The 25,286-nt window shown below is 41.4% G+C and overlaps 1 protein-coding gene across 1 annotated transcript in view; it reads left to right on the forward strand.

The window, feature by feature from the left end:
* Nucleotides 1–5,320, forward strand: part of EGFR (epidermal growth factor receptor) — a 151,922-nt gene extending 146,602 nt beyond the window's left edge. The window contains exons 24-28 of the mRNA XM_084212715.1: nucleotides 610–707; nucleotides 1,235–1,402; nucleotides 1,496–1,543; nucleotides 1,644–1,749; nucleotides 2,776–5,320. Of these exons, the coding sequence (XP_084068841.1) occupies nucleotides 610–707; nucleotides 1,235–1,402; nucleotides 1,496–1,543; nucleotides 1,644–1,749; nucleotides 2,776–3,152 (797 nt within the window). The 3' untranslated portion in view covers nucleotides 3,153–5,320. The remainder of the gene's footprint in view (nucleotides 1–609; nucleotides 708–1,234; nucleotides 1,403–1,495; nucleotides 1,544–1,643; nucleotides 1,750–2,775) is intronic.
* The last annotated feature ends 19,966 nt before the right edge of the window (nucleotides 5,321–25,286 follow it).

Here is a 25,286-nt window from a genome sequence, read left to right on the forward strand (position 1 = left end):
ATATCACATGCAAAACCTCCAGTATCTATATTTGAAATCTCTTCTAGCATTGATCCAAACTCAGCTGTAAGGACTTAATTTTGTTGAAGTCAGTTTACTAATTAAATACAGCTTAGTTGCAGTAATCTTTCAATATGTCTACAGTGAGGATGTTTTGTATTTTAGAAGACATCTGGTACAGAGGGAGGCCTCTGCTGTAGGCTTCCCAGGACTTCATGAAGCAGTCCAGTGACTGTCAGACAGTCAAATCCTGGTACCTCTGCAGGCACCCACTGGTGTTAGTTTGCTTCCTCTCCTTCAAAGCTTTTTTCAAAGCAAACTAATTGGGATTATCCCTCAGGTGGGACCTACCTGCCCAGGTGGAGATAGACTCAGCCTGAAGCTTTTCCAATGTGGTGTTTTATTTCTGTCTTCCCAAAACTGCCAAGATCTGCATTTTAAATGCTGAAATTCACCCGTGGCTGGTGAATTAACTTTTTGTGGTGGTCCCTTAGGGGTAGCTCCTTTCTTTGCTACACACATGGCACCGCTTTTTTGCTGTTATATTAATTTTAAACTCTGTGTTTGATGACCCAAGACAATTTTGTTTGCGCGTTGTTTTTCCTGCAGGCTGGATGATCGATGCAGACAGCCGTCCCAAGTTCCGTGAGCTGATAGCTGAATTCTCAAAAATGGCCCGTGACCCTCCACGCTATCTTGTTATTCAGGTACTAACCACAGTGGTGGGAAGACCTCTGATGGGCATTTCATCTGAGGCCCAAAGTAACTAGTAATGCCTATGCGAACATATGATGTGGATAACTGAAGGCCAGATTTATTGTTGCTTTCCAGGTTTTAACTCATTCAGCTAGAGCCACAAACAAAATTTCAAGATTGGTCACTATTTCCTTAGTACTGGTCTCAGTCTAGGACCAGCAACAGTCCATGAGAGGAAAACAGAGTTGGATCCTCTTCAAAATGCAGCTATTTTACAGCACATGGACTGAGACTGCAGGCCTAGGTTCCCCTAAACTCTTGGTAAATTTGGTTAAACACATGGATCTCTGAATGGGCCATTTACTTAAACATTGGACTTGCCTTGTGGGTCCCTTCCAACTCAGAACATTTTGTGAATCAAGATTTTGCATCTTGAGATCTTGAGCCTCTTGTTAAATTACTTTGTCTCAGAGAGAAGGGGAGAATGAGGGCTTGAAAGGAGTCTGCAAGTCTTGTCTCATGCTGACTTTTTCAACAGGGAGATGACAGGATGCACCTGCCCAGCCCCACGGACTCCAAGTTTTATCGCACCCTGATGGAGGAGGAGGACATGGAGGATATAGTGGATGCAGATGAGTACCTCGTGCCACACCAGGGCTTTTTCAACAGCCCTTCAACGTCTCGCACTCCTCTCTTGAGTTCATTGGTATGAAAATTTTCCACTGTGGAAATGTGATGTGAAATGTTATGAGTTAACTGCTTCTCATAATGTCTGTGTTTTCTTTCTCTGTCTTTTAAGAGTGCTACCAGCAACAACTCTGCTACAACCTGCATTGACAGGAACGGGGTAAGTAGAATGACCTTTAATAATGGAGTAAATCCTCCTATGTGGATCAGCTTCTACAAATCAGTCCCTTTAATATTGTTTTTCTCTACTTTCATCCTAGCAGGGGCACCCTGTGCGGGAAGACAGCTTTGTCCAGAGGTATAGCTCAGACCCAACAGGCGCTTTCTTGGAGGACAGCTTAGATGACAGCTTCCTACCAGCCCCAGGTGAGTACTTTTCCTGTTTTTCCATCCCATGGACACTCATTCACAAGCCTTTTGCTTGCAAATATAATAATTTTCCTTCCTTTTCTGTAGAAATGAAGCAATTCAAATGCTTTCAACCCTTCCGGCTCAGTAAATGGGAGTGGAAAAGTGTTCACATACCATTTTCCTAGCCTTTATCTGCCTGCTTCTAACCATTTCTCATTTCAGTTCCCTCATGAGCCAGATTCCTTATGTTAGTCATGTGTGCCATCTAGGCAGGGAGTTTGCATGTGTGGCTATATGTTTAAAGCTTTCTACTTGAGAAAATAGCCTCTAAAAATTTGGTTTCATTTTTTTTTTACCATTTAAACAATATAAAGAGCTTTATGGCTGTTTCATTGCTTTCAGAACTTAATCCACAGAAGGCAGTTCATGGTTTCACGTGGACTTACAGTGTAGGCGGCCAGAGAGAGAGAGCCAGAGAACACTGAGGGAGATGGGGCTGGATAATGCAGTGATGATGCTTTGCATCCTTTAAAAATCCCAACCACCATTCCAAGAATATGCCGTAGCTAAAAAGGGTGAAAGGCCCTGCGAGGAATAGCACTGATGTGAAATGTGGAGTCACTGTTTCTGCCAGTCCTGCATTTTCTAGGCATTTTTCTCATCTCTAAACATTTTTTCCAGGGAAACAGCTTCTGGCAGCTAACCTCCTAAACTGCCATTTCAGAACACTATCTGGGACACAGCCACCCACGCGCCACTAAAATCAGCAGTAGCTATCTCACTGTCTCATGGTCCAAACCATCTTTCTGCTGGTTGGCAAACAAAATTCTTGGAGGTGAACCTCAGGGCAGCATGATTGGTGCCCCAGAGTGGCAGTCCCTGCCTTTGGCTCTTTTCCACTGTGGGAAGTTCAGAGACGTGCCATGTGCAAAGAACAAGTGGCAGCTGGGTTGAGACTAAATGTCAAGTGACACAAATGTCTGCATTAATTTTATATCTTCCTTTTCATTCCTTCTCATTTTCATTTTCTTTTCATTTTAGAGTATGTAAACCAATTGGTGCCCAAGAAAGCATCTGCCTCAGCAGTCCAGAATCCAATCTACAACAACTTCTCTCTCACAGCAAACTCAAAGGTTCCCACAGACTCCAGCTACCAGAATTCACACAGCACAGCTGTGGACAACCCTGAGTATCTCAACACCAACCAGTCTCCCCTGACCAAGACAGTCTTTGAGAGCTCTCCCTACTGGATCCAGGCGGGCAACCACCAAATAAACCTGGACAATCCTGACTACCAGCAGGACTTCTTACCGAAGGAAACCAAATCTAATGGTCTCTTGAAAGTTCCCGCAGCAGAAAACCCAGAGTACTTGAGGGTAGCGGCACCAAAAAGTGAATACATTGAAGCCTCAGCATGACCACTGAGAATTTCTTCTTGCAGCAAGGCAAGCTGGATAAGTGAACTGTTGACTGCTGCAAGAGTGGACTCTGGCTCAGACCAAATGGCAACCACAATGCATCAAAAAGCACCTCTGCTTTTCAGCATGGGGCTTTGAAACTGCAAAGCCTGTCTGATGGTAGTTTGGGTCTTTCCTTGCCCATTTCCATGTAATAACTGAGGCCCATAGCCTGTGCTCAGATGCATGTTGGGATGGAGCAGGATCTTCCTGGACTGAAGAAATATGGATGCATTCCTTTCATTTTCAAATGGTAGCATGGTAAAAAGCCACTCTGGGATGAACTCGAGACTGTACACATTGTACAGTCAAATTCCTTTCTACATTCTGTATTTTTATAAATGTTTCTAACAGAGGTTTTGGATCTTTTACATGATCAGATGCTTGTACTGCTAAGTGTTGCTCAGATCACCAGCAGGGAAAAGAATTATGTTCCAAATCTCCTGGAACTGAAACTGTTATTCCAAACCACCAGATTTTTACAAATTGGCTCCATACACTGCCTTTTGGCCCAAAGGTGAGAAGTGCATCTGAGGGACGTATGGGCAATTGTGCCCAGGGCAGTATGGAGTGGAATGGTCTGGGGAAAACTAGCACAAGGAGCAAAATCACACAATGCATCCATCACCTGCTGACCACTACTGCTACAAACTGACAAGAGGAACACGCCTCCAAGTCACCTATACATGATTATAAAGTGCTCACTAGTCTGTTTTCTGATGGTCAAACCCAAGACTTTTTTTTGCATTGATCCCTTATGCAGCTGTCAAGTTGTCAAAATGCCTTTCTTCTTCAACAAAACTGTTAAAGATGTTGCCGTAACTGAAAAATGAAGTGTCAGATAATGTTTAACAGACTTCAATTAAATGTCAAGGAAATGCAAATAATGGCAAATTGGAGCACTCACAAGATAGACTGGAAGAACTATACTAAATTAAACTTGACTAAGGCAAGAAACACAGGTAGTTCTGGCCGAGCAGCTTTATTTCCCATTTTAAAGGGACTTAAAGCAGAAATAATTTTCCCTAATACATTTGGCAAAGAAAAGGGGTACTATCTAAGTAGTACATTTCACTCACTTCAAGGCAAAATACTACCAGTTGTTGTCCCATGCTGGGGCAGAGACTGGGGCTGGTTACATGCCCCTTTGGGGTTACTATTCTGGCAATGCAGAAGGATGAATTAAGGAAAGAAAGAAAGAATAACCTAGAGTGATGGAAAATATTATCTCTCTCTTCTGAAGCACAGGGTTACCTACTGCTTCTTTGAAATATGTAGCATTCTGGTTATCAGTGTGGTATGGGCAGGCAAGGCAAGGCTAAGATTTTGGCTTGACGGTATAAATCAGTCACAGCAGCAAAAGCAGCTACTCTTTCCAGTGACCCATAAAATTATTCCATCACTAACATTTCTTATGAATGTAGGAGGAATAAAGTGCCTAAAGTGTGAATTTAGTCAGTACTTTAGATGCATCCCACCAGCAGCTTGGCAGTGCTGTTTCAATCAAACCACTAGATCAGAAAGGAAATTCTCATTTGGGGACAAAGGCCCTTAACTAGTTGAATGTTGGCAACTTGCTTGAGGGTAGCATAAGCAGCTGACTTGGAGAGGATCTGTAGTCTATATTAAGTAGCAAGAAACAGTCAAATTTATGCTGCTGCTGTGTTTAGAATCATTATGTGTTTCAGTTTAGGTACTGCATCTGAAGTCCAGGACCAAGCAGCAAATCCTTAGAGCACTATTTTTACAGAATTACTGAGGAAAGGAGACCTTCAGTCATGTGAAATGAGCCCTTTTTTAGGAAACATGTATTAGCAGTTTGTATATGTACAGCTGACGGGTCCCACTACAGTACAGGGTGAAGTGGCATGTTGGGTCAGAATCCAGAGACTGTTCTGTTTGGTAGATGTGTCTCACCATGACCAAGTCCCAGACACAGCAGCGTGGAAGATGCAATGTTTTACTTGGATCATCAGTGGCTTTTATTTAAAACAGTAACCAAAATTCAGTTCCCACGTCCAATTAGCAGCAGATTTCTCCTTGCATTCCTGGGAGCAGATTTGTTGTGTTGCTCTCACACGTGTGCAACATGTGCACACAGGCAGTGCTGCTTTTCCCCACCCACTGCCCTGGCAGAAATGTACATAAAACTAAAAAAAGATCTTAACAGAATTCACAGATAATTTTTCAATTTGCTGATGATATGTCTCCAAGCAGAACACTAGAAAATCACATAGTGCATATTCTCCCACAGAATCTTTCAAACACTACTGCACAAAGGAATTCACTGATTTTAATCTGTTTAGCTAAAACATGAAAGCCACTGAGAAATAGCATTATGTATCACCAGCACTATGTAGCATGAATAGAGGTTAATGCTTGCCCTTTTAAAACAATTCAGGAGGGATTCAGTAGCAACTCATTGCTAGAAACAAGGAGATTCATCTAAAAACTAAGCAATCTAAGTTTGAAAGAACATCTCTCTTTGAATGTGATGTTTTTGATCAAAAAAGGAGGAAAGAGGATGTAGGACCACAAACTCTTGATACGAATGTAGATTCCAGATTGGCGGGATCAACTCTATATTGTGAAGTATTGCTGGTAAATGGCATCTTGTAAGCCATGATTTGTAGTTGGCAGCTCAGTAATGATTGAAAAGCCAGCAGAAAATAAAAACTAGGTAGTTCATGCAGGGGCAGATACAGCAGCACTGGGATCAGATGGGTCTGTGCAGCGAATGGCTGTGGCTGGAAGCACAGGTGCTCACAGGTAACAGATAATAGCAATATACCAAATCATTTCCACCAGGATTAAAAAAACCAAACAAAACAAAACACAAGTGAGCAGCAGAAATGCCCTGGTTTTCCCATTGCAACTCACTGAGCACCAAACAGCCAGGAGACCCCAGCATATTGTGTGTGCTCATACAGGAGACCATGGTTAAGCAACATAAATCAACATCCAGAAATAACTTGAAAGGTCAGCTGGAGGTGTGGGTAGAAAAGGCTGATTTTAAAGACACAGCTAAATAGGGAAATGCAGCACTCCAAAGCCTCTTCTGAAAGCTAACAGTCTCACCACTTGAGAAAGATGAAATTTCCAGTTTTACTGTATTTCTCATGGAAGATCAAATAAAACACTCACAAGTTAGTCCTTAGCATCTATCATAAAGCTGTAGTTATTACAGAACTCCTTTTGCAATAATAATTTAGGACTTTCCATAACTTCTAAGTGTATGAAAATGTAAGTTAGGAGTCTTCATCTTACTTTGATCTTTTCCAGTGACTGTCTACAGTGTCAGCGCACTTGATTTCATTGTGGGCCTTGGGTTGTTTTCTTCTGCTGCAAAGGGAGTTGATCTGGGATATTTTCTGCGTGTTGCAATTGATTTTGTTGAGCAAATTCATCCAGAGGCCAGGGGCTTGCTACTGTTCCCAGCTGACAGTCAACACTGAAGTAAGCTTTTTTAGAGAGAGCAGTTGGAAACGGATGGTGGTTTCTGGAATGCCTCAGGGTGATGCCCCATCCCACCAACCTCACCACAACTGAAAGCCTGCCCTAGCATTAGGAAATGTGGTCCTGCAGTCTGTTTGAAAGAAAGGGACTTGTATAGGGAGTGTAATGCCAGGGAAGGGCTGCAGCTGACCAGTCCATACCTGAGACAGCTACTGAGTTTGCACAGGGTATCACTGACTGTTCCTGCAGGTACAGGTGCTCCTGTCCCTGAGCCCAGCTTGATGTGAAGGGGGTTGCAGAGATTGCTTGTGTGAAAACCAATGTACGTGGCATTTGTACTACGGGGTATCTCTCCTCTTCCCTGGGGGATGTAGTTAGGGTTACAACAATGTCACAGGACACCAAACACCTTGAAGAAATCCTATCACAAGGTGCCTGGGGTGTTCTTGGTCTGTCTGCGGGTGCTCCAGGGTGTCAAGAAGAAATTTTGCATTTCCAGACAGGCACTCATTTTTCACATTCAGGGTTCCACATTTTCTGCTGGTATGACCACTGCCTGTCAAGTGAGCAGTTATAGTACTCTGGCCATTGTTTCCCCCAAAGTTTCTCCATGAGAAAACACGTGAATCAGGACAAAGCATGAAAATGTACCTGTGTCCTCCTTCTTGCTGGAAACTGTATACTCATGAAATGTCAGACTCTGTGTAGAACACTTAACAAGACTGCTTTGTAATGTTTTATCACCACTGGTTCAAATTTTTATATTGGGATCCCATTTTCTAGCTTTCTTCTTATAAGTGTTCCCTCTTTGTTCTGACATACAACTTTCAAGAAGCCTTTTTAAATAATTTAAAAAAAAAGTTTATACAAAAGAAAAACTTGACATTTTCAAGTAGCTTGTTAAATGGGCTGCATTAGGACCAAAGATGTTACGTCTTGTTTTCTTGCTTTAAAGAAATAAGGTATTGATCACCACTTCCACAGCCTCTTTTTATAGAGAAGAACTACAGAGCTGCACCCTTCACTGGGGCAGGGTCAGACCTCCACTGAGCAAAGAGAGCTTGGCAGGAGGGTGAGGCCTGTCCATAGAAAACCAAACTGAATATCAGGACCATGTACCACTTCAGGGCCAAACCTACAACCTCTACTTTGTATTGCACTTAATGCAATATCTAAACAGAGACACAGGCAAGAAAAAAAGAAGCAAATAAATGATATTTTGGCTCGGTATCAGGAAAAAATATGATGATGTGAAGATGAGGCATGATAAAATAACTTCTTTGTGTGAGGAAGTGTGTAGGCAGGCAGTGAGACTTTAAAACAGTAACACTTTTGGTTATGCATTACTTTAATTATGCAGGGGAGTTGAAATCACAGACCTTCCATGATATGCTTTGCCTTCTGCCACATCTCCTGCCTACATTTGATGTCTGTTGGAGGCAGATCACCACCTCTATCACCATGGCCATGTGGACCGAGAATTGTGGGTTGGTGCAAGCCCTTCTTTTTGTGCAGGGAGAGAAAAATGCAGCCCTAGTTGGCAGTCCCACAGTTAGTGGTCAAGCTAAGCCCTCAATAGCATCCAAATATGGGTTTTCCAAGGGAAAAAATTGGCAACTAAAGATCTACCTGGCAACACACACCGCGCTTGTTGCACCGATGAAGTCAGCATTCAGAATGCTGAACACCTTCAGCCAAGATTTGGGGCTGGTACTTCATCAACTTTGCTGTCATCTTCTAACATGGTGCAGATGGGGCTGTCTGTACATGCAGCAGCACAGGTCCTATGGTCTCTTTCTATGTCTCACTCTGAAGTAATGGATTTTTCTGATTAATAAGGTGAAAACCAGAAATCAAAAGAAAAATAAACCAGAAATCAAAAATGCCTCTAACAACTGGACTGGTAGAAAGTGTTGTTCCTACACAGCCAATTGAGTACATCATTTCCAGTCAGGCTGGAATTTCTCCAGATTCTTCTCCTTACCTCCCACAAGCTAGCTGGAGAGTGTGCACTTGCAACTACCATCAATGTTATCCTCATATTTTATTAAAGGGAATAATCAAAGCAGTTGTCTACAATGGTAGGAGGCTTGGCTCACGTACCTACGTTCCCTTTTTAATCCTACATTCCTGATAGTGTTCTCCTTGAAATTAATGGGATGTTTCAATTGATTACACTGAAAGTATAAAACGAGGCTAATGTTGAGTGATTTTTGAAAATCCCTCACAATAATCAGAGATCCTATGGATCCATTGCCCATTTTAGGCTGCTTTGTATTGATGCAATCAACTGAATATAAGGTATGATGACTTGGTTTTAATAAACTGTCAAGCAATATTTCCACAGATACAGATGGTACCCTCAGAGCATTGTAAAGTTACTCAACTATGAAAGCACTATTTGTAAAATAAGAAACTTTTGACTTTTATATGGTTTAATGGTTTATACTGTTGATCAAAGATTGTTTGTATATGAGCGATGGAAAAATGAGGTGTATATTATTCTTTTTAATCGTTTTTAATTTTTGGAGGACTTTTATTGTAATATACTGTTGTATTTGGGGGGAACAAAAAGCAGTGGCTAGCTTGTAGCTTGTAGCCAGAGGAGAACTCACAGTAAGGGTTCTTTATTGATGGACTTAGATTTTTTTTTTCTGGTAAAATTTGTCACCTTGGGGATTTATCCAGAGCTTAGTGAAGCTAGTAACAGCACTCTTTCCTCTCTTCAAGACTCTTTGGCTCTCTGCATGCACACTGCTGGAGTTTCATAATATGAGCAATAATACAGGCAACCCTTGTGACCAGTAGAAGTGCAATATGAAAGCCCAGGTGCTGCTTATCAGGGCCTAAAAAAAGCTGCTCTTTTATGTGTCAGGTTCCCACTTCACTTCCATGACAAGAGCAGAGTGAAAGCAATCCCTCAAAGGCTGATCCATGTGGCACATGAAGCTATCGTGTTGGCCACTTCCAAAGTGCATAGCTAAGGCAAAATAAAGTCTCAAGCAGAGTCACACTGATGACTTGAATTGTTGTACTTTACTAGGCAGGAAGAGAAATTGTGTTAGCAAAGGCAGCCAAATGAAGCCCCAGTGTACCCTGAGTATGGGTGTGTAATATCCAACTGGTGGAACATGTGGTTGCCAAAGATTAAAGGAATTGCAGGGTCTTCAACATAACAGAGCAAAATACACTGCATTGGCAAGACGGTAAAAAAGAGAGGAGCTGGAACTGTCAGTATGCATTCAGTCTGGATAGGTCCCTGGTATCACAATTAGTAAATGAAATCATTTTTGTCTTTAAAGAATAATTTTGTACACAGAAAAAAAAAAGCCACAATAGCACCTTTCTCATTTTCATCTTTCCATCCAGATCCTTCCAGTACATAGGCTGCATGTTTTACCAGCTCAACCTATTTTATGCAGAAATTATGTAGTCTTAATCTTCATATTACTGGTTCTCAGAAATGTCTAATGCGTATTAATGCATGATATTTTTATTTTAATAAAAGTAATTAAATAAATATTTGCTCTTTTGGCCCATAATTTCCTTCCCCTTGGCTTTGAAATCAGCTGGCTTGATAAGATTCTGTATAAGTTAGTATTGCTCTGAAGAAGAATAATTAGTATCAAGAGGGAAATTGAAATACACATTGTACATCTATGTGCCTCCTCTGAAGATCAGAAAGCAACTTGTAGATTTAAAAGTCCTTATCAAACAGGAAACTGCTGTTTTCTGTATCTGACAGAGGCAGAGCAATGCCTCTGCATTTACCCCAGAGGGGTTAGGACCCTGACTTGCTAAATCCCACTTTCAAAGCACCAAAAGAGAGGAACCTAAAATGAAGAATGGTATAAGTATAGAAAAGTGTGGGTGTTTGGGAAGGGTGAGCATTCAGAAATTTGACTGAGTTCAGTGCAGTCAACTTCAAATAAACAGAAAAGTGACAGAGGGTGCAAGAATAGAAGACAGCCAAAGAAACACAGCTGCAGTTTAACCTCCCTGTCTGCCTGCACAGGATATGGCAGATTAAGATAAGATATAGAAAATTGCTATTAAAAGATAGGAGAGGAATACAAGTCTCTTCCGTAGGCTCCGTCATTATTAACAGCAGCTCTAAGCAAGCCTTACCCTTTGGCACTCCTGACCTCGACCCAGGAGAGCAACAAAGCTAGCCTCCGGGGAATGAGTGCCCAAGAATTACATCAGACATATCAGAAACGTACAAGGGAGCCAGTAAAAGATAATGTGCCCTGAGGAGGCTCACAGCCACAGCTGGACCACCTACCATGGCACCTGGGACAAAGCCACAGCACTGAACACGGAAGGGCTTCACCATCACTGAGACAGTCGCCTTGCAGCAGTAACTCGGCACAAACGGCCTTGTTCCTTCTTGTCCTAAGATTGCTGACTGGGGCAATACTTCTGCAGCAGCATTTGATATAAGGGGTGTTTGTAGCAGGCATTGGTCTGGCAAGAGAGAGGGGCCTTGCAATTGCCAAAGGCAGGGGGTGGGAACAGCAGTGAAGGCGACTCAGCTTCCTGAAAGTGGCATCATGTTTGCTGTCCCAGATGGGCTCGGCTCTTTTGTCAGCACCCTCCCGCATCAGACCCATGGCAGACCCCCAGGAGGGGTGCCACTGGCATGGCAGGCACAAAGGGACCTGTCCTGCTCAGGGAGCTCAGCAGGGTGGCTGATCTTGCTCCCCACACTGTCGCTGTAGGACACGAAAGAACGCACACACGCACCGCTCTCCAGGTGAGAAGGAAAAGAGGGCGTTTATTCTCTGACTCCATAATTTATAGTTTTACAAAGGTGACAGTGGATTGGAGGGTGACAGTGCCACCTCTCCACAGACACTGGCTTAACCAGCAGTCCATCAACAATGTCCGTTTTCACAAGAATGTAAACTATAAGTTGTTTACAGAAAAGTGTGTGGGAAAGTTCTTTACAAAAATGTCAATATCAGAAGGCCTTTCTAGAAATCTCAAAAACCCAGGGTGACACCACACGGTCTGCCTGGAGCCCATCTGTAAATATAAATGAAGTAAGGTCCCAGTCCCACAATGTGAATTATTGCTGTTTATTTGAGAGAGGACCTGGAAATTTGAGAGAGGTGCTAAATTGCAGATCAGGTGGTGCTTTAAATAGTTTGTTGGGAATTGAAACCTCTCTAATAAGCACCATCTGTGTGAAGATCAACACCAGAGCTCTTGTTGCAGAAATCCTTTTACTTGAAAACCTGTTTTCCTTCTAAAGAGAGCAGAAGGAATGTTATTTAACGTGTGTGTGTGTTAACCTCAGAGACTGCTTTCTCCAGTGAGTTACAGCCCTGAAACTGAACTAGATCAGAAATAGCACACTAAGTGTTGTCCATCTTTATCCTGTTCTGTATGTATGTATTGTGTGTTTGCACCTTCTTTTCCTTTTTTTTTTGAAAGCATGCAGACTTATGGATTGCTCTAGACTTCACTGGACAATGTCCCTCTCAGACAGGATCAGTGACAATACAAGAGATGGATATCCTTGTCTCACAGACAACTTTTATTTAGCAGTGTTTGTCCTGGCACCGATTTAGCAAGCCAAAGTGCAGCTAGAAAGGGTCACAGCTGGTTGTATGGATGCCCATCTAGCTCTTGGAGCCTTTTAAGTCATCAAAAGCTGAGCATGTCTGTGTGAATTTGCTGGTTGTGGGTAAGAAATAGAACAATGTGTAACCTCTACTGCTGCCCATGGGGGCTAGGCTAGGTCAAACCAAGCCTGGCTGGGCATAAATGTCACGGGAATGCAGTTCTGGCACGGCACAGTGGTGGGATCCTTCAGGCACAGCCCTTGCCCCTGTGGCCAGACATCCTATGGGGCACTCGTAGAGCACATCTGCAGCTATTTGAGATTTCCAAAAGGCAGCCAAGCTTGCAAAGCCTCTATGGGACTATTCCTATTACCCCTGCTTCAAAGAGCAGCAGAAGGAAAGCTAATGGTGCCCTCTCTTGGAAGAAACTCTGTCCAGAGCACACATAACTTTAAAATAGGTCTCCCAGCAAACCAAGCTGAAAAAATGAGCTTGCGTAGGCAATTTATTTTCCAGTCCATTTGGAGTACAGGTTCATGGTACATTTCATCCAGCCCACGTAAGGGATGCTGCTAGAAAGGGTTGCTGCACTGATCCAATGGAAAATTAATCCTTCTCTTTGGCAGCTTAGTTTTAGCAGACTTGCAAGACAGCTGCATGCACCACAGAGCTGACTCCTGATGTGGCAATGTACATGCAGAGGACATGACCATACCCCTTGATGACAAATGTACAAGTGACAGCATCATAGCAAGTGTGACATCCTCCTGCCCTCAAAAGCTCTTGTGCATGTTACTGTAAATAATTTTATTTCCCCAATACTGGCTTTCTCCATGTCTTGCAAGAAAAGCAATATTGTGCAGACAAGGCTGTGAAGAATCTTAAAGTGATGTAAATAGGCTGTGTCAGATCAAAGAGATCTAGGCTCATGTTTGGTTTGTGATCATTATACTGCTGGTGAGGAGAATTCTTCATCCAGCCTTTTTGTTTCTTATGGGAATGTTCCAGCATGAGTTTAACACAATGCAGAATTGCATTTTTAGAAAAGCCATGGTTTTGCCTAATGCAAACACTGCCTCCATATACTTTTAAAAATTAGTGTATCGGCCCCTGAGGCTTGCTAAAGCAAGATTATTTCTAGTACTTGTTTTGTTGGTTTAGTATCCAGTGGGGATCTGCCTAAAAAATCTGGCCACTTTATGTTTTGCTGCCATGAATAACGATGATGGAACAGAATTGTAAACAAGTGAGACTTTCAATTATTCTTGGGTTTTGAGTGCTAAGCTAACAAACCTAGCTTCCATTAGACATGAGTTGTACCAATGGTAGAAAGTAGCAAAATGTCTGTGTGCCAAAACCTGGGAACATTAGGAGCAGAGAGCAATGGGCATGCCCCTGAGACGTGTCTATAAGCAGTATGTAACAATCCAAGAGTGCACACACAGCTGCCCTCCCAAAAGTCAGGCTGCTTTCTCCCCTGTCTCATATCAATGCCTGATGAGGAAGACTTTGGGCCCTCTCCCCCACAGGGGAGGCAGCAGCAAGGGACACCTTCACAGTTACTTGGTGGTCAGGCTGCATCCAGTGGGCGCTTGAAACCAACACAAAAAGACAGGCAGGCACCAGGCAATTCCTGGGAGAATAAGTGACCTATATGTAATTAAACCAAACGTGATTAGGCAATAGTTATTAGAGGCAACACCAGCTACAAATTCATCTTTGTGAGCAGCCTTGTCAGCATGCTGATTGCACTGCCTTTCTAATGCTTCCCTTCCGTAGAAACTGGTGCAGATCGATAGGTGACTTCTCCCAGAGGGACAATGCTCACTGGAAAGCTTAAAATAATTATTTAGCCAGAGATGAGCCCATTGAAATATTGGTGGCTGGGCCAGCTCTATCAGAGGATTTCCATCGGGCTGGTTTACAAGGGGGAAGTCAGAGAAAGGAGATGAGAGGGTGCAGGCTGGACATTCAGACTCTAAAGAAATCCTGAAGAGACCTTGGAGGGAGGTGACCCTGTCTGCTTCACAGTATGTGACTCATATTTAGTCTTACTAGGACCCTGGGAGGTAGGAAAGCTTGTTACACTCAGGTAACAAAAATAACTTTTTTTCTTTTTTTAACTTTAAAAAGAATGAGAGAAAGAAACACAACCTGGCCTAGTGTGGGACGGCCTAAGAGGAGGGAGCAAATAGGTGTTGGCAGGGCTGTAAGGGCTGTCAGGATAGAAGAAGTGCTTATGTTTTAAGGATGGGAAGAAAATGTGGTGGAATGTAGAGCTAAGAATGGGTGTGTCAGAGACTGGTTGACTGATTTGGGAAAACAGGTATTTTCTTTAAAATAAATTTGCACCAGAATTTGGTTGTGGTTGAGTGACCAAAGGCACAAGCAAGCAAAGAGCATTTTATTTTGTAAATCATTAACTGGAAGCCTTTACACATGTGGGTTTTCTGTTCTGCAACAAAGGTTTGAGCCCTCTGGAGATGTTTTGGACAGGATTGGATAGATTTGCTTCTTGGATGGTCTTTTGGACTTGTGGAGGATGATGTAACAAGGGACATATAGGACAGTGCTGCAGAAAGAAAACTGACTGTAGGTGCTGCCTGGAAGAAGAAGTGTGGGCTGTAGCAGGAGACAGTATGGAGGAAGTACCTACAGAAGTCAGTTTTTGAGCCCATGCTTATGGCTTTAGCTGAGGTGGTGGCAGCCTTTTATACAGTTTCTTTATCAAAGGGTCAGTGCAATTACACAAGTATTAGCTCTGTAGCTGAACCACATGCAGGCTGCAGGCTGGTTTGTGCACTGCATGTTTCTTAGCAAGGTTTTGTAGGCACTTAGCACAGTGAGGTCCCTTTGAAATCAGACCCCTGGATTTTGTGTGGGGAAAAAAGATCCCAAGTGTGCCTTCTGAAAAGAGATGCTGGGTGTGCAGTCTTCTGGTCTCACATTTCCATGCAAAAAGGTTTGCTCAGCAGGCAGAACAAGCCACAGGCACGTATATATCCTCTTGCAGGGTGCAATTTCCTATTTTGCAAGCCTATCACCTGCTTACATAGAGAAGGTATTACCTCGAGGAGTCTTTCATGGGCTCAGAGTTTACTTTTTGTCCTCAATGCTTGGTTTCTGTGTATTGAAGTTATCATTCAAAATGTTTGCTCAGAAATCTTTCTTGGATGAAAGACTGCTATTCTATTAAACTCTATTTCAAATTCAGTTAATGGTCATGACTCGAACTTATGCTTTCTCACACCAAGAAACAACAAAAATTTACTTAGAGGCTATCAGGAAATTAATAAATAGGTTCATCATAAACTGAATTATCCCAAGACCATGGATGCCTTCTCTTCTATGTGCTTTCATTGAGCGCCTACTTTTTAGCCACTGGGAAATATATTTTGCTATGTGGACCTTTGGTCTGATGGCTTTTAATAATACTGATGGAAATTTGGGGGAAACACTGGCTGCAAGTACTCTTGAAACATTTTTGGTAGGTCACTCCTGTTCACCAAGCAGAAGAGTTATTTGCTGGTGCTGGGGCTGCTTCAGCTTCAGCTCTCCAGTGAGTATAACACAAAAGGGTCTGATTGGAACCCTGCTGGTTTACAGCCACTGAGCCAGCAGGCCTTTTTATCAGTTTACAAATTTATGGCTTGTCTTCTGTTATATTGACCATGATTTTTGCCTTGAAATATCTAATGGGTACACTCTTTATATTGAAAACATAAATATAGAGAGACTGCTTATCCATATGTGCTGGGAAATTAGTGCTCAATAAACTAATAGTGATAATTTATAACATAATTTCAAGAAAAAGAGGGGGAACTATTTATGTAGTGTAGATGCCTTCCCTCCAACATCATATTGCTCTACAATAAATATTTTAATACAGATTGGGCTAAAGAGGATTCTTAGCTCTTTGCTGAGGAAATGCCTTTTTTTTCATTTTATTAAATGAAATTTTACATTTACTTTTTTTTTTTCATTTTATAAAATTCTCAGTCTGCACATTGCTCTGATCCAGTACGAACTGGTTTGCTCTGACAGTGGGTTTTTGTCATAGTTCTCTGGATGATTTTTTTTACGGGGAGGGTGCATTTCACCCTATGCAGAAGCAATGCAGTCAAACAAAGCAACATGCAGTCAAGCAACTAGCAGTGGCTAAGATGAAGTCCAATGACTGCTGTTTGCATCTTCTCAAGGTATCTTCATGTCTGAGCTATAAAAACATTCAAATATGTAAATGTCCCAAAACATATTTTCAGCACTATAAGTTGTTTCATAAACCCACTTGTATAGGTATAAAAATTTTCCAATGCTGCAGTGGTCTGATTAATGAAAACTTAATAAATTTGACCCATCAAGATTGCTGGTAGAATAACATTAGCTAATTTTACTGAAAATGAAAGTATACAAAGTTGTGTGATGAAGGAGTCCGCTGTTTGCCTTGCTGCAGACTCCAGCTCCTGAGGAAGCATAGGCAGTAGACAAAGAACAACCTAATGAGTTCAATGAAGAGAAGGGGAAGTTTTTTTATGGAAACAGCAGGAAGATCAGAGAATTAGACTCAAAGCCAGTGATTGCTGCTGAGCTCTCATGTTTAAATGAATAAGATGCACTAGTGCAGACTGCTTAGTACTTGCCTCCTTAAATATTGGTATTTTGCACTGGATTTCGTGCAAAGAAAATTTTGTACTGGATTTCGTGTCAAATTTGGCAGGGACTGAGCTGCTGTCATTTTTTCAATCCTGCGTGGTGAAGATGTATTCTACTAAGCAGAATGGCAGCATGGGTTGCCTTTGTAGATGAGAAGAGCTGGCCCCACAGTTCCTGTTCAATAAGCACTGTTCATTTCCTGGGCTGCAAGGTTATGTTTCTGTAGCTCATTGAAGTCAAGGAGTAATTCTGATGGAGTTAGAGAGAAGGAGTTTCTTTCACTTGGCCCACTGTGGGGTTCCTAGTGGTGTGCAGGGACATCAGTCAGCATCCTCATCAGTGCTGGTTCAGTGGGAAGAGGGCAGCATGGCAAAAGGCAGCAGCAGGTAAAGCAGATAAACTAATAACTGAAAATCGGGCAGCAAAACGAATTCATGGCAAACCACTTCAGTGCAGCATGCAAAACAAAGAAGCTGACAAAAATCCCACCTTTATAATCATCAGCATGTTTAGCTCAAAAAAAAAAAAAAAAGAAAGAAAACAAGCTTTTCATCTTCAAAGTCCTTTACAAACTTTCACTAATTAACCTTCTATGTCTCAGTATTGCAGCTATCATGGGAAGGGCCTTAGGGGAAATGGTAGTAAAGCTTCTAAATATCCCTTTGAGATATCAGATGAGCCGCAGATTTTTTATTTTTTTATTTACTCACTACCGAATGCAAAGCACTTCTATAAATACTTCAAATAGCACTAAGTATGCTATTGAAATGCATATGTGTGTGTACAACCTGTGTAAAAAGTAATGCATCATCTATGTCCCTGTTAAGTCTTTAAAGCATGACTAATGGCACATCACCCTCTCTGCTGGAGTGAACTTCTCTAGGCTGGTCTTGGAAGACTTGCACACAAGATTAGCTCTGTAAAGTAGTCCCACAGCAGCCCAGTGAAGTTGTTCCTGGGGTAACACAGGAATGTAACCTGAGCATGAGCAAAGCCATGATGAGTGCAAACTGGCTTTTGGGACCATTTCTCTTGTTGGAACTCACTGGTATGTCCTTCAGCCCTGCTGAGGTTACTATGACTCTGTTTTTTTCTGGTCATCCTTACATCTGGGGAGGCACCTTGGGGGCTCCCTTGAAGGCCCAAGCCAGAGAGTGCCCCAAGAAGCCTCACCACAGCAGGGTTTGCTACCATGCCACCAATAAGAGCATCAATCATTTGTGCATGATATAAAAGCTGAGTTCAACTCACTAGCTTATGTTTTTTATCCAAAAGGTAAACTGTGTTTTAAACTGTATTTTTCATCTGTATTTTAACCTACACTGTTCTGTATATACTTCCTCTTAGATGACATCAAAAATACTGGATGGCATAATGTTTATCTCTCAGTGAAGGCTCAGAGAAATAGACTTCTAAGTAGCTGTCTCTCTTTTACAATAAGATTTTGAATAACCAGATCACTTTTGACCCAATTCTTCAATGCACACATACATTTAGACAGTCTCTTAGCAGTTGGATTACCATCTGACTCCCACTGTTTTCAAAATGTAGTTCTGATTCATTTACGGAAACTTTGCTTTACTCTTTTCTGATAAACCTTCTTAGCTGCTTTAGAAAAGTGGTCATAAAACTTAGCTTCCCATTCAACACTGAGTAATGTCTTCATAGAAGGTGTTTCTTCCTGCACTGAATTAATTCAGAAATCTAGACTCTAGAAATCTATGACTTTCTCATATACTTTGTTGGTTGAAACTGTTGTGACTGCTTTAGCATCAACTTTGCAGAAGACCATATTGCATAGTTAATTTCAAATGCAAACTTTTAAAGGCTTTGCCACAATAGAGTACATGCCATTCTTATATTCTATGAATACTCCAGTTCTTCAGATTTTGGGTTTCTGCAGTGACCACCATGACAGAGTGACAAAACACGGATAAGCTGGCTTCACTGAAAATTAAACAAGACCAACAAGACTTGCTGTTTACTGCTCCAGCTGCAACTTTCACCATTTTCAGCAGTTTCTCAGTTAAGGGGAATTATGTAAGTGAAAAACTAGATCTGTAAAGTTGCTAATGAGTAACTGGATATATCAGAAACTTTTCCTCAAGCATGATTTGCTGACAGGGTTAGAAGCAAAGCAGAGTTGTCCAAATGGGGTATGACATTCTCGGTTTTGAGGTGCACAAATGGTTGCAAACACATACACTGAAGCACCAAATGGGCTACTACTAATGGGAGTTTTCTCTTAAACTTTCCTGAGGGAAGAAGAGTACATCTATTGATACAGGCGAAAGCTTTTAAGCAGGCCTCCATACAGGGATGTCAGTGTTTGTTATATTGACTTTCTGAAATGTTTCCATTGAAGCTTTTATCTCAGCTCCACACAAGGCAACCTTCACATCTTTTGCTTCTTTGAGGCATATAGCTAACATTTGTTTCCACATACAAAAGGTTTTCTCATCTTTCAGGGAAACTTTCAGCGCCAGAAAGGTCAAAGGGGACTTGGGTTCACACTGTATGGCAGAAGGGCATCTCCTTGCCTTTTATAAACCCACACCATTTCTTCCTTATGCCAAGCTCTGTGGGACTATAGAAGCTTCTGGACTACCAGGACAGTTGTTTTCCACAGTGGATCTGTCTTGCCCAACTTAGAGGTTTAGTTTGGAAGTTAGCAGTGCTGACATATGCTGGTTGGGTGTCTTGGGATATTTGAGCTCCTGCTCCAAATTAACTCTTTTAAAAACTCTAAGGCCTTGAATGAGTTCATGCAAGTTTTGACCCACTGTTTCAACCTTGCAGTTACCTTTTCAGATAGTTTGGTAGTATACTGAAGTTTATGTATTTTTCCCTGTGCAACAAGGACCAAAGTACAGCAAAGTTTAGAGCCTCATGTTCACTCTTTCCTTTAAGTGATGAAGCATTTTGCTATCAGACATGTGCTAGCACAAGATCTGTGTGTTTCCTATTGCCTCATCAGCTTTCAGCATCTCACATTAGGTACATGATAATTTGTTCCCTGTTTCATCCCTTCTTCCACTATCTGAAGTGGTGGTTGAACGCTTGCTGTCCTCTGAGCAGCCACCTATTTATCCATCAGCAGCCCACACCAAAACACACACTGGGCAAAGACACACATTTTAAAGACAGACCACTCTGGAAGCAAATGATTTCAGGAAAAAATCAAATCAGTGCTAATTCTGAAAAAAAAAACAAAGGTCAAATAGTAGGAGATGAGGCTAGATAAGCTTCTTAAGAGCTTACTTCTTTAATCTATCGAGGACACTTTATCTGGGTATTTACCAATAGCTGGAAACCATACAGCATTTCCTTTTTGTTTTTTCTAAGCTCTCCATCTGTTTATATTTAAAAACAGAGATGGAAGGAAAGAGAAATATTCATAGATCTGGAACACCAATGGAATTGGTAGGGGACTGGAATGAATTTCGAAAGTGGTGGTACACTGCCACTTAGAACTCGTGTTGGATGAAAGTTAAGCCATCTTCTGATGACCCTTTCAAGTATGTGACATAGATAGATGGATTCAGTTTAGTGGTTGAAATAAAATTGTGACATCACCAACACGTCAACTCTAATCATCATGAAGAGAGGCCAGCTTGTTTATCCTGAGAACTAACCCTAGGAGACCTCAGTACCACAGAAGCTTAAAATGTCTGATTATAACTTCATCTGAAAGATTTCAGCCTCTTTAGCTACCAGAATATAACTTTTCTTGAGCATCAAGACCAGTAAATAATTAAGAAAACACACCCATTTTGCCCACATCTAGAGTGGGAATGGAAGCATCAATCCACCACTCCTTTTTCCCATCCTGCAGCATCATTTAGCTCAGCAATAACTGAAATGGTGCAAGGAAACACTCCTGGTGAGAAGAGCACATCCCTCCTCCCCATCCCACCTCACTAGGATTGGCATGCTCAATCTGTACCACTCATACCAGCAACGTCTGTCCTCTTGTTCCACTTGACACCTCCCCTGCCCCAACACATCTCACACAGCTTAATGTAACACTAAAAACCACCTCCTGCCTCCACTATCATAGTTCTTAAGCAAAATGTGCCTCTCTGAGATCATCACCCAGGCTTTTCTTCTTCTCCCACTCCACTCTCACCACCTACTTGTGTTAAAAGACCAAAGAACTCTTGGCCAAGGTCAAGGAGCTTTTCCTGATCAAAGCAGGAGTAGAAGTTGAGCTGTTGGTTTTCTTTTTCTCTTTCTAATCCTTCACATCTTCATTCTACCTGTTGTTTAGAACATAGCATTTTTCACCTTAAGGGATCCTTTACCCACTTCCCACCTTTCCTTCACATCCTCAGACCACCTGCTAGTCTTCAGTTTCTCATCCCCTCTTGGTCTCAGACCTCAGTCCTGTGCTCTTTCGCACTATGACGGAGCCCTGACTAGAGCCATATGTACTCTGGGAGGCCAGATCTGACAGAGCCGCAAGAATCAGGCACCCTGCTGAGGAGGAAGATCTCCTAACCAAAGCCTGTAGCTCCATCCCGTCAGTCAATGACTACTATACACTGGTTGCCTTCTCCCCTCAGATCTGCTTTGGTTGAAAAGCAATTTTTTGCTATGTTTTTTTCCATGTAAAGCTGATAGATTATCTTACTTAATGAAGCACTCTGCAGCCTGATGACTGTGATTTATTCTTCTTCCCAAGTGGTTTAATTCTACATCGGTTATCCTTGTCAAAAAGGAGCAATAATTGGAATGGAAATCACAGAGGCTGCTTTAGATCAAATGAAGCAAGAATTCCCCGTGGTCTTCAGCCCACTACAGGTTTTCTCTTTTCTGGCTGTATTCTTTTTCTCAGTGCCTGACAAAATTGCTTTTTTTTTGTTGAAATTCTCAGCAAAAATAACTCAGTGGTTTGGAACAGAAATGTTGCTTTCAGAGGTAAAGACAAGGATGGAAGGCACGTTGTGAGTAAAATAATCTCATGCTCTTAACAGTGCTGGAAAAAAACCAGTTAGCCACTGAATGTTTCAGTTAGCCACATTGCTTTCAATGGCAAAATTTTAGGTATCAGAGGAGAAACTGATTCTGAGTAAGCAGATCCTTCTGCTGCGCTAGCAGGCTGTGCACGTCAGATACCGCTCACTGCACCAGGCTGGATGCAACACTCATTGGGCTGTGAAGTCTGGCCAGACACTGTCGGAACATGAAGGGCTGTTGGGAAATCTCCATCCTTTGCAAGGCAAAGAGATCCTCACAGCATTTCCTCAAGGTGGGTGCTCATTAGGAGGTAGCCCCTGTGAACATCACTGTGCAAAACTAAAACAGGTTTTCCATCAGACATTGCGGCTAAGAGACCTCTGAGCTCAAGCTTCTCCCTCAAACCAAGTGAGGTATCACTGCCCATAACAGCATCTCAGGGCTGATGGGCTGAATCCAGGGTAAGTGAGATGAACTGGACTATCAGAAAACTGGTTTTGATCAGGATTTGTTGTTTCACAAAAGTAAAGCCCTAATAATGTTCATGCTCATGCTTGAAAATTGAGATGATACAAGTGCTGTACTTTATAGATGTCTAATGTAGGAAGTACCAGTGTGGGTCAACATGCAACATCTGACAATCACTGAATGCTTTTCATTTGGATAATGCTGTGAGGAATTCAAGGTGCTTTATATACTTTTTTACTACATTGCCAGATTGCACTTGGTCTTCAAATAAATTCTTCAGAGAATGAAAGAAGGATAAAAGGGAAATTTCCCCAGCTTTTCAAACTGTGCCTTGAAGAATCATAGAATGGTTTGGGTTGGAGGGCATCTTAAAGATCATCTAGTTTCAAACCTCCTGCCATGGCAGAGACAACTTTCACTAGACCAGGTTGCTCAGAGCCCCACCCAACCTGAGCTTGAACACTGCCAGGGAAGCAGCATCCATCCCTGAAGAAGTAACTACACTGCAGGAGCCTCACTGCTTTGTGACCTAGCAAGTACATCAGTGCTGGCATGAACTGATTTTGTTGCAAAGCCCTTTTTCCTGTATTTGTAAGCCTCCAAAAGAACATTTCCAAATCCTCTCCTAACCTGCAGATCTATAGCTCCCCTCAGCCTTGGTTCTTGGATGTGGGAGACTTATCCCACAGTATCCCAGAATCTCACATCCTCCGTTCTGCCAAGTGCCAAAGAAAATACTAATAGCCCCTAGTCCTTGGCTCCAGATACTCCAATTACTCTGTTTGTGTTCTAATTCAAACACACTTTTTAAAAACAAGGACTTGGCAGTATTCATTGTAAGAAAGTATGGCTGAAAGCGTCAAATATGACAGCAAATGGCAGTGCAGGGACACGAACACATGAAATTTAGGAAAAATGAGAATTACTACATGGGTGTATTGGCATCTTGCAAAATCCACGACGTCAACCTATGTTGTCTGTCCAGCACATGTTGTCTTCATAGTAATGTCACCAAAAAGGGCATTTTTCTTCCATGTGACTAAGGATGCCTGTGAAATTGCATGGGGTTTTGACCCAACTCTATTATAGAGGATGTCAAAGTGATACATTTGCAATTTTGCAAGATGTGGATCCAAACTCAGACAATCTTCAGGTTAGAAAGATTAGCTTTAGCATCTTTAACCTCATCTTGAAGTTAGAAAATAGTCAGAACTAAAGAAGACTGAATTACAAATTGTGCTGTGATCAGAAAAAATTTATTTTGTTTTATTAGTTTGAACATGACACTGCCATTCAATTTGTTAGAAAACATTAGGCATCAGAAAACATCAAAACATCCACTTAAATACTGAGCATATGAAAAAGAAATAAAAAGCATTGGCAAACAGAACATACCTGACAATTCTATTAAAATGTAAATCTTACGTTTTGCTTCTCTTGTGCTTAATTGAAGTCCTGGCTTGAAGACAGATGTAGTGAATGTGTATTCCCTAGTACCTTATACAGCCAGTAAGTCAATTCAGTCTCGGCTTGAACACAAAATCTTTTCCCAGATGATATGTCTGTGATTCTTTTGCATCCTGAGGCACTTGCCAAGAACCCTGACAAACAATGTTAAACTCAAAAGAGACTGAAAACACCCGAGGCAGTGGGTTTCTAAGCCTTGATCAACTGGAAGACAGTGAAGTATTTATTTTTTAAGGGAGAGAAAAAAGAACAAAGAGAGGTCATTTAAGCAATGCAAACTCAACTCAGATACCAAGAATAAAAAACCCCACAACACTGACAAACCAGGAGGCAGCAGGCAGAAAATAACTTGTCACTAATGTTGTTAGTAGAGCCAAAATAGCACAGGAATGAATTGAACATAAAGTAAAATCTTGAGATGGTCTAGATTGTAACCAGCTTTAGCAATTAGTGAGCTCTTCACAGTCACCATCACTAGCTGTTAATAATGGTTCCTTCAAAAGCAATGTGATATCTTTGATGGGGGAGGAAATGCAACTAATGTCAATTTCTTCCGCTAGAAGGCAGATCTATTGAAGAATAAATTTTCTAAATAAATATGCCATATTTTACCTAATACTGCAAATTCTGAAATTGTCACAAGCATACTTTTTTAAAAAATCAATTTGTCTAATGAAAGGCCAGACCAGAGCTAAACAAGATGCTTTTCTTGTTACATCAACACCCTTCAGTGTCACCCTGGATAAGATGGAAGCATCATAAGGATCTCTGCATGCCCATTTAACTTTCTTGATGTTGCTACCAGGTGTGGAGTTTTGATATCGTCACAATAATGTGTGTAAAATGAACATCTTAACTATCATAAAGTTAATGCATCTTTTATGTAGAAGAGGAGTCACATACATGCTTTTCAATTAAAGATACTTTGTTGGAATGCTGAAGCACCAATAAAATTCAAAATGCCTACTGATATGGATGGAGGCAATTGAATAGAATTTGTAACAAAGTGAAAAGCCAAGATGTCTTTTTGAAACATGCTACAATTCAAAGTTAAATTCTTTGCTAGCTGCAGAGTTGCTGTGTGATGCTCTTTGGTTTGCATTGCTTATAAAGACAGATATTCAGCAGTCTATTTTAAACAGAAATCTGAATGCTAGAGATGATTGTGTAAACTTAGAGGCAGTGAAAGGAGCAGTGAAATAAATTCTTACTACATCAAAATATATTAAAACTGAGTCTTCCCAATTATTTTTCACAATACTTTCACTGTTGGTAAAACCAGGAAAGTAGCCATTTTTTCTTTTTTTTCAGCCAATCATATATTTATTAAGAATTTAAATTTATTAAGAATTACATTACATTTATTAGGAATCTTTTGAGCTGGTTTAAATATAAAAATACTGTTTTTTGAATCTTAGTCATTTGAACTATAAAAAAGCTGTACATTTAGGAAAGGCCAAACCAAATTTTAACCTGCTTTGCCTTTCATTGAGAGAATTGCTTAATTAAATCCCAGATAAAA

The sequence above is a fragment of the Fringilla coelebs genome, assembly GCF_963513975.1.
Source record: "Fringilla coelebs genome assembly, chromosome: 1".
Classification (NCBI taxonomy): Eukaryota; Metazoa; Chordata; class Aves; order Passeriformes; family Fringillidae; genus Fringilla; species Fringilla coelebs.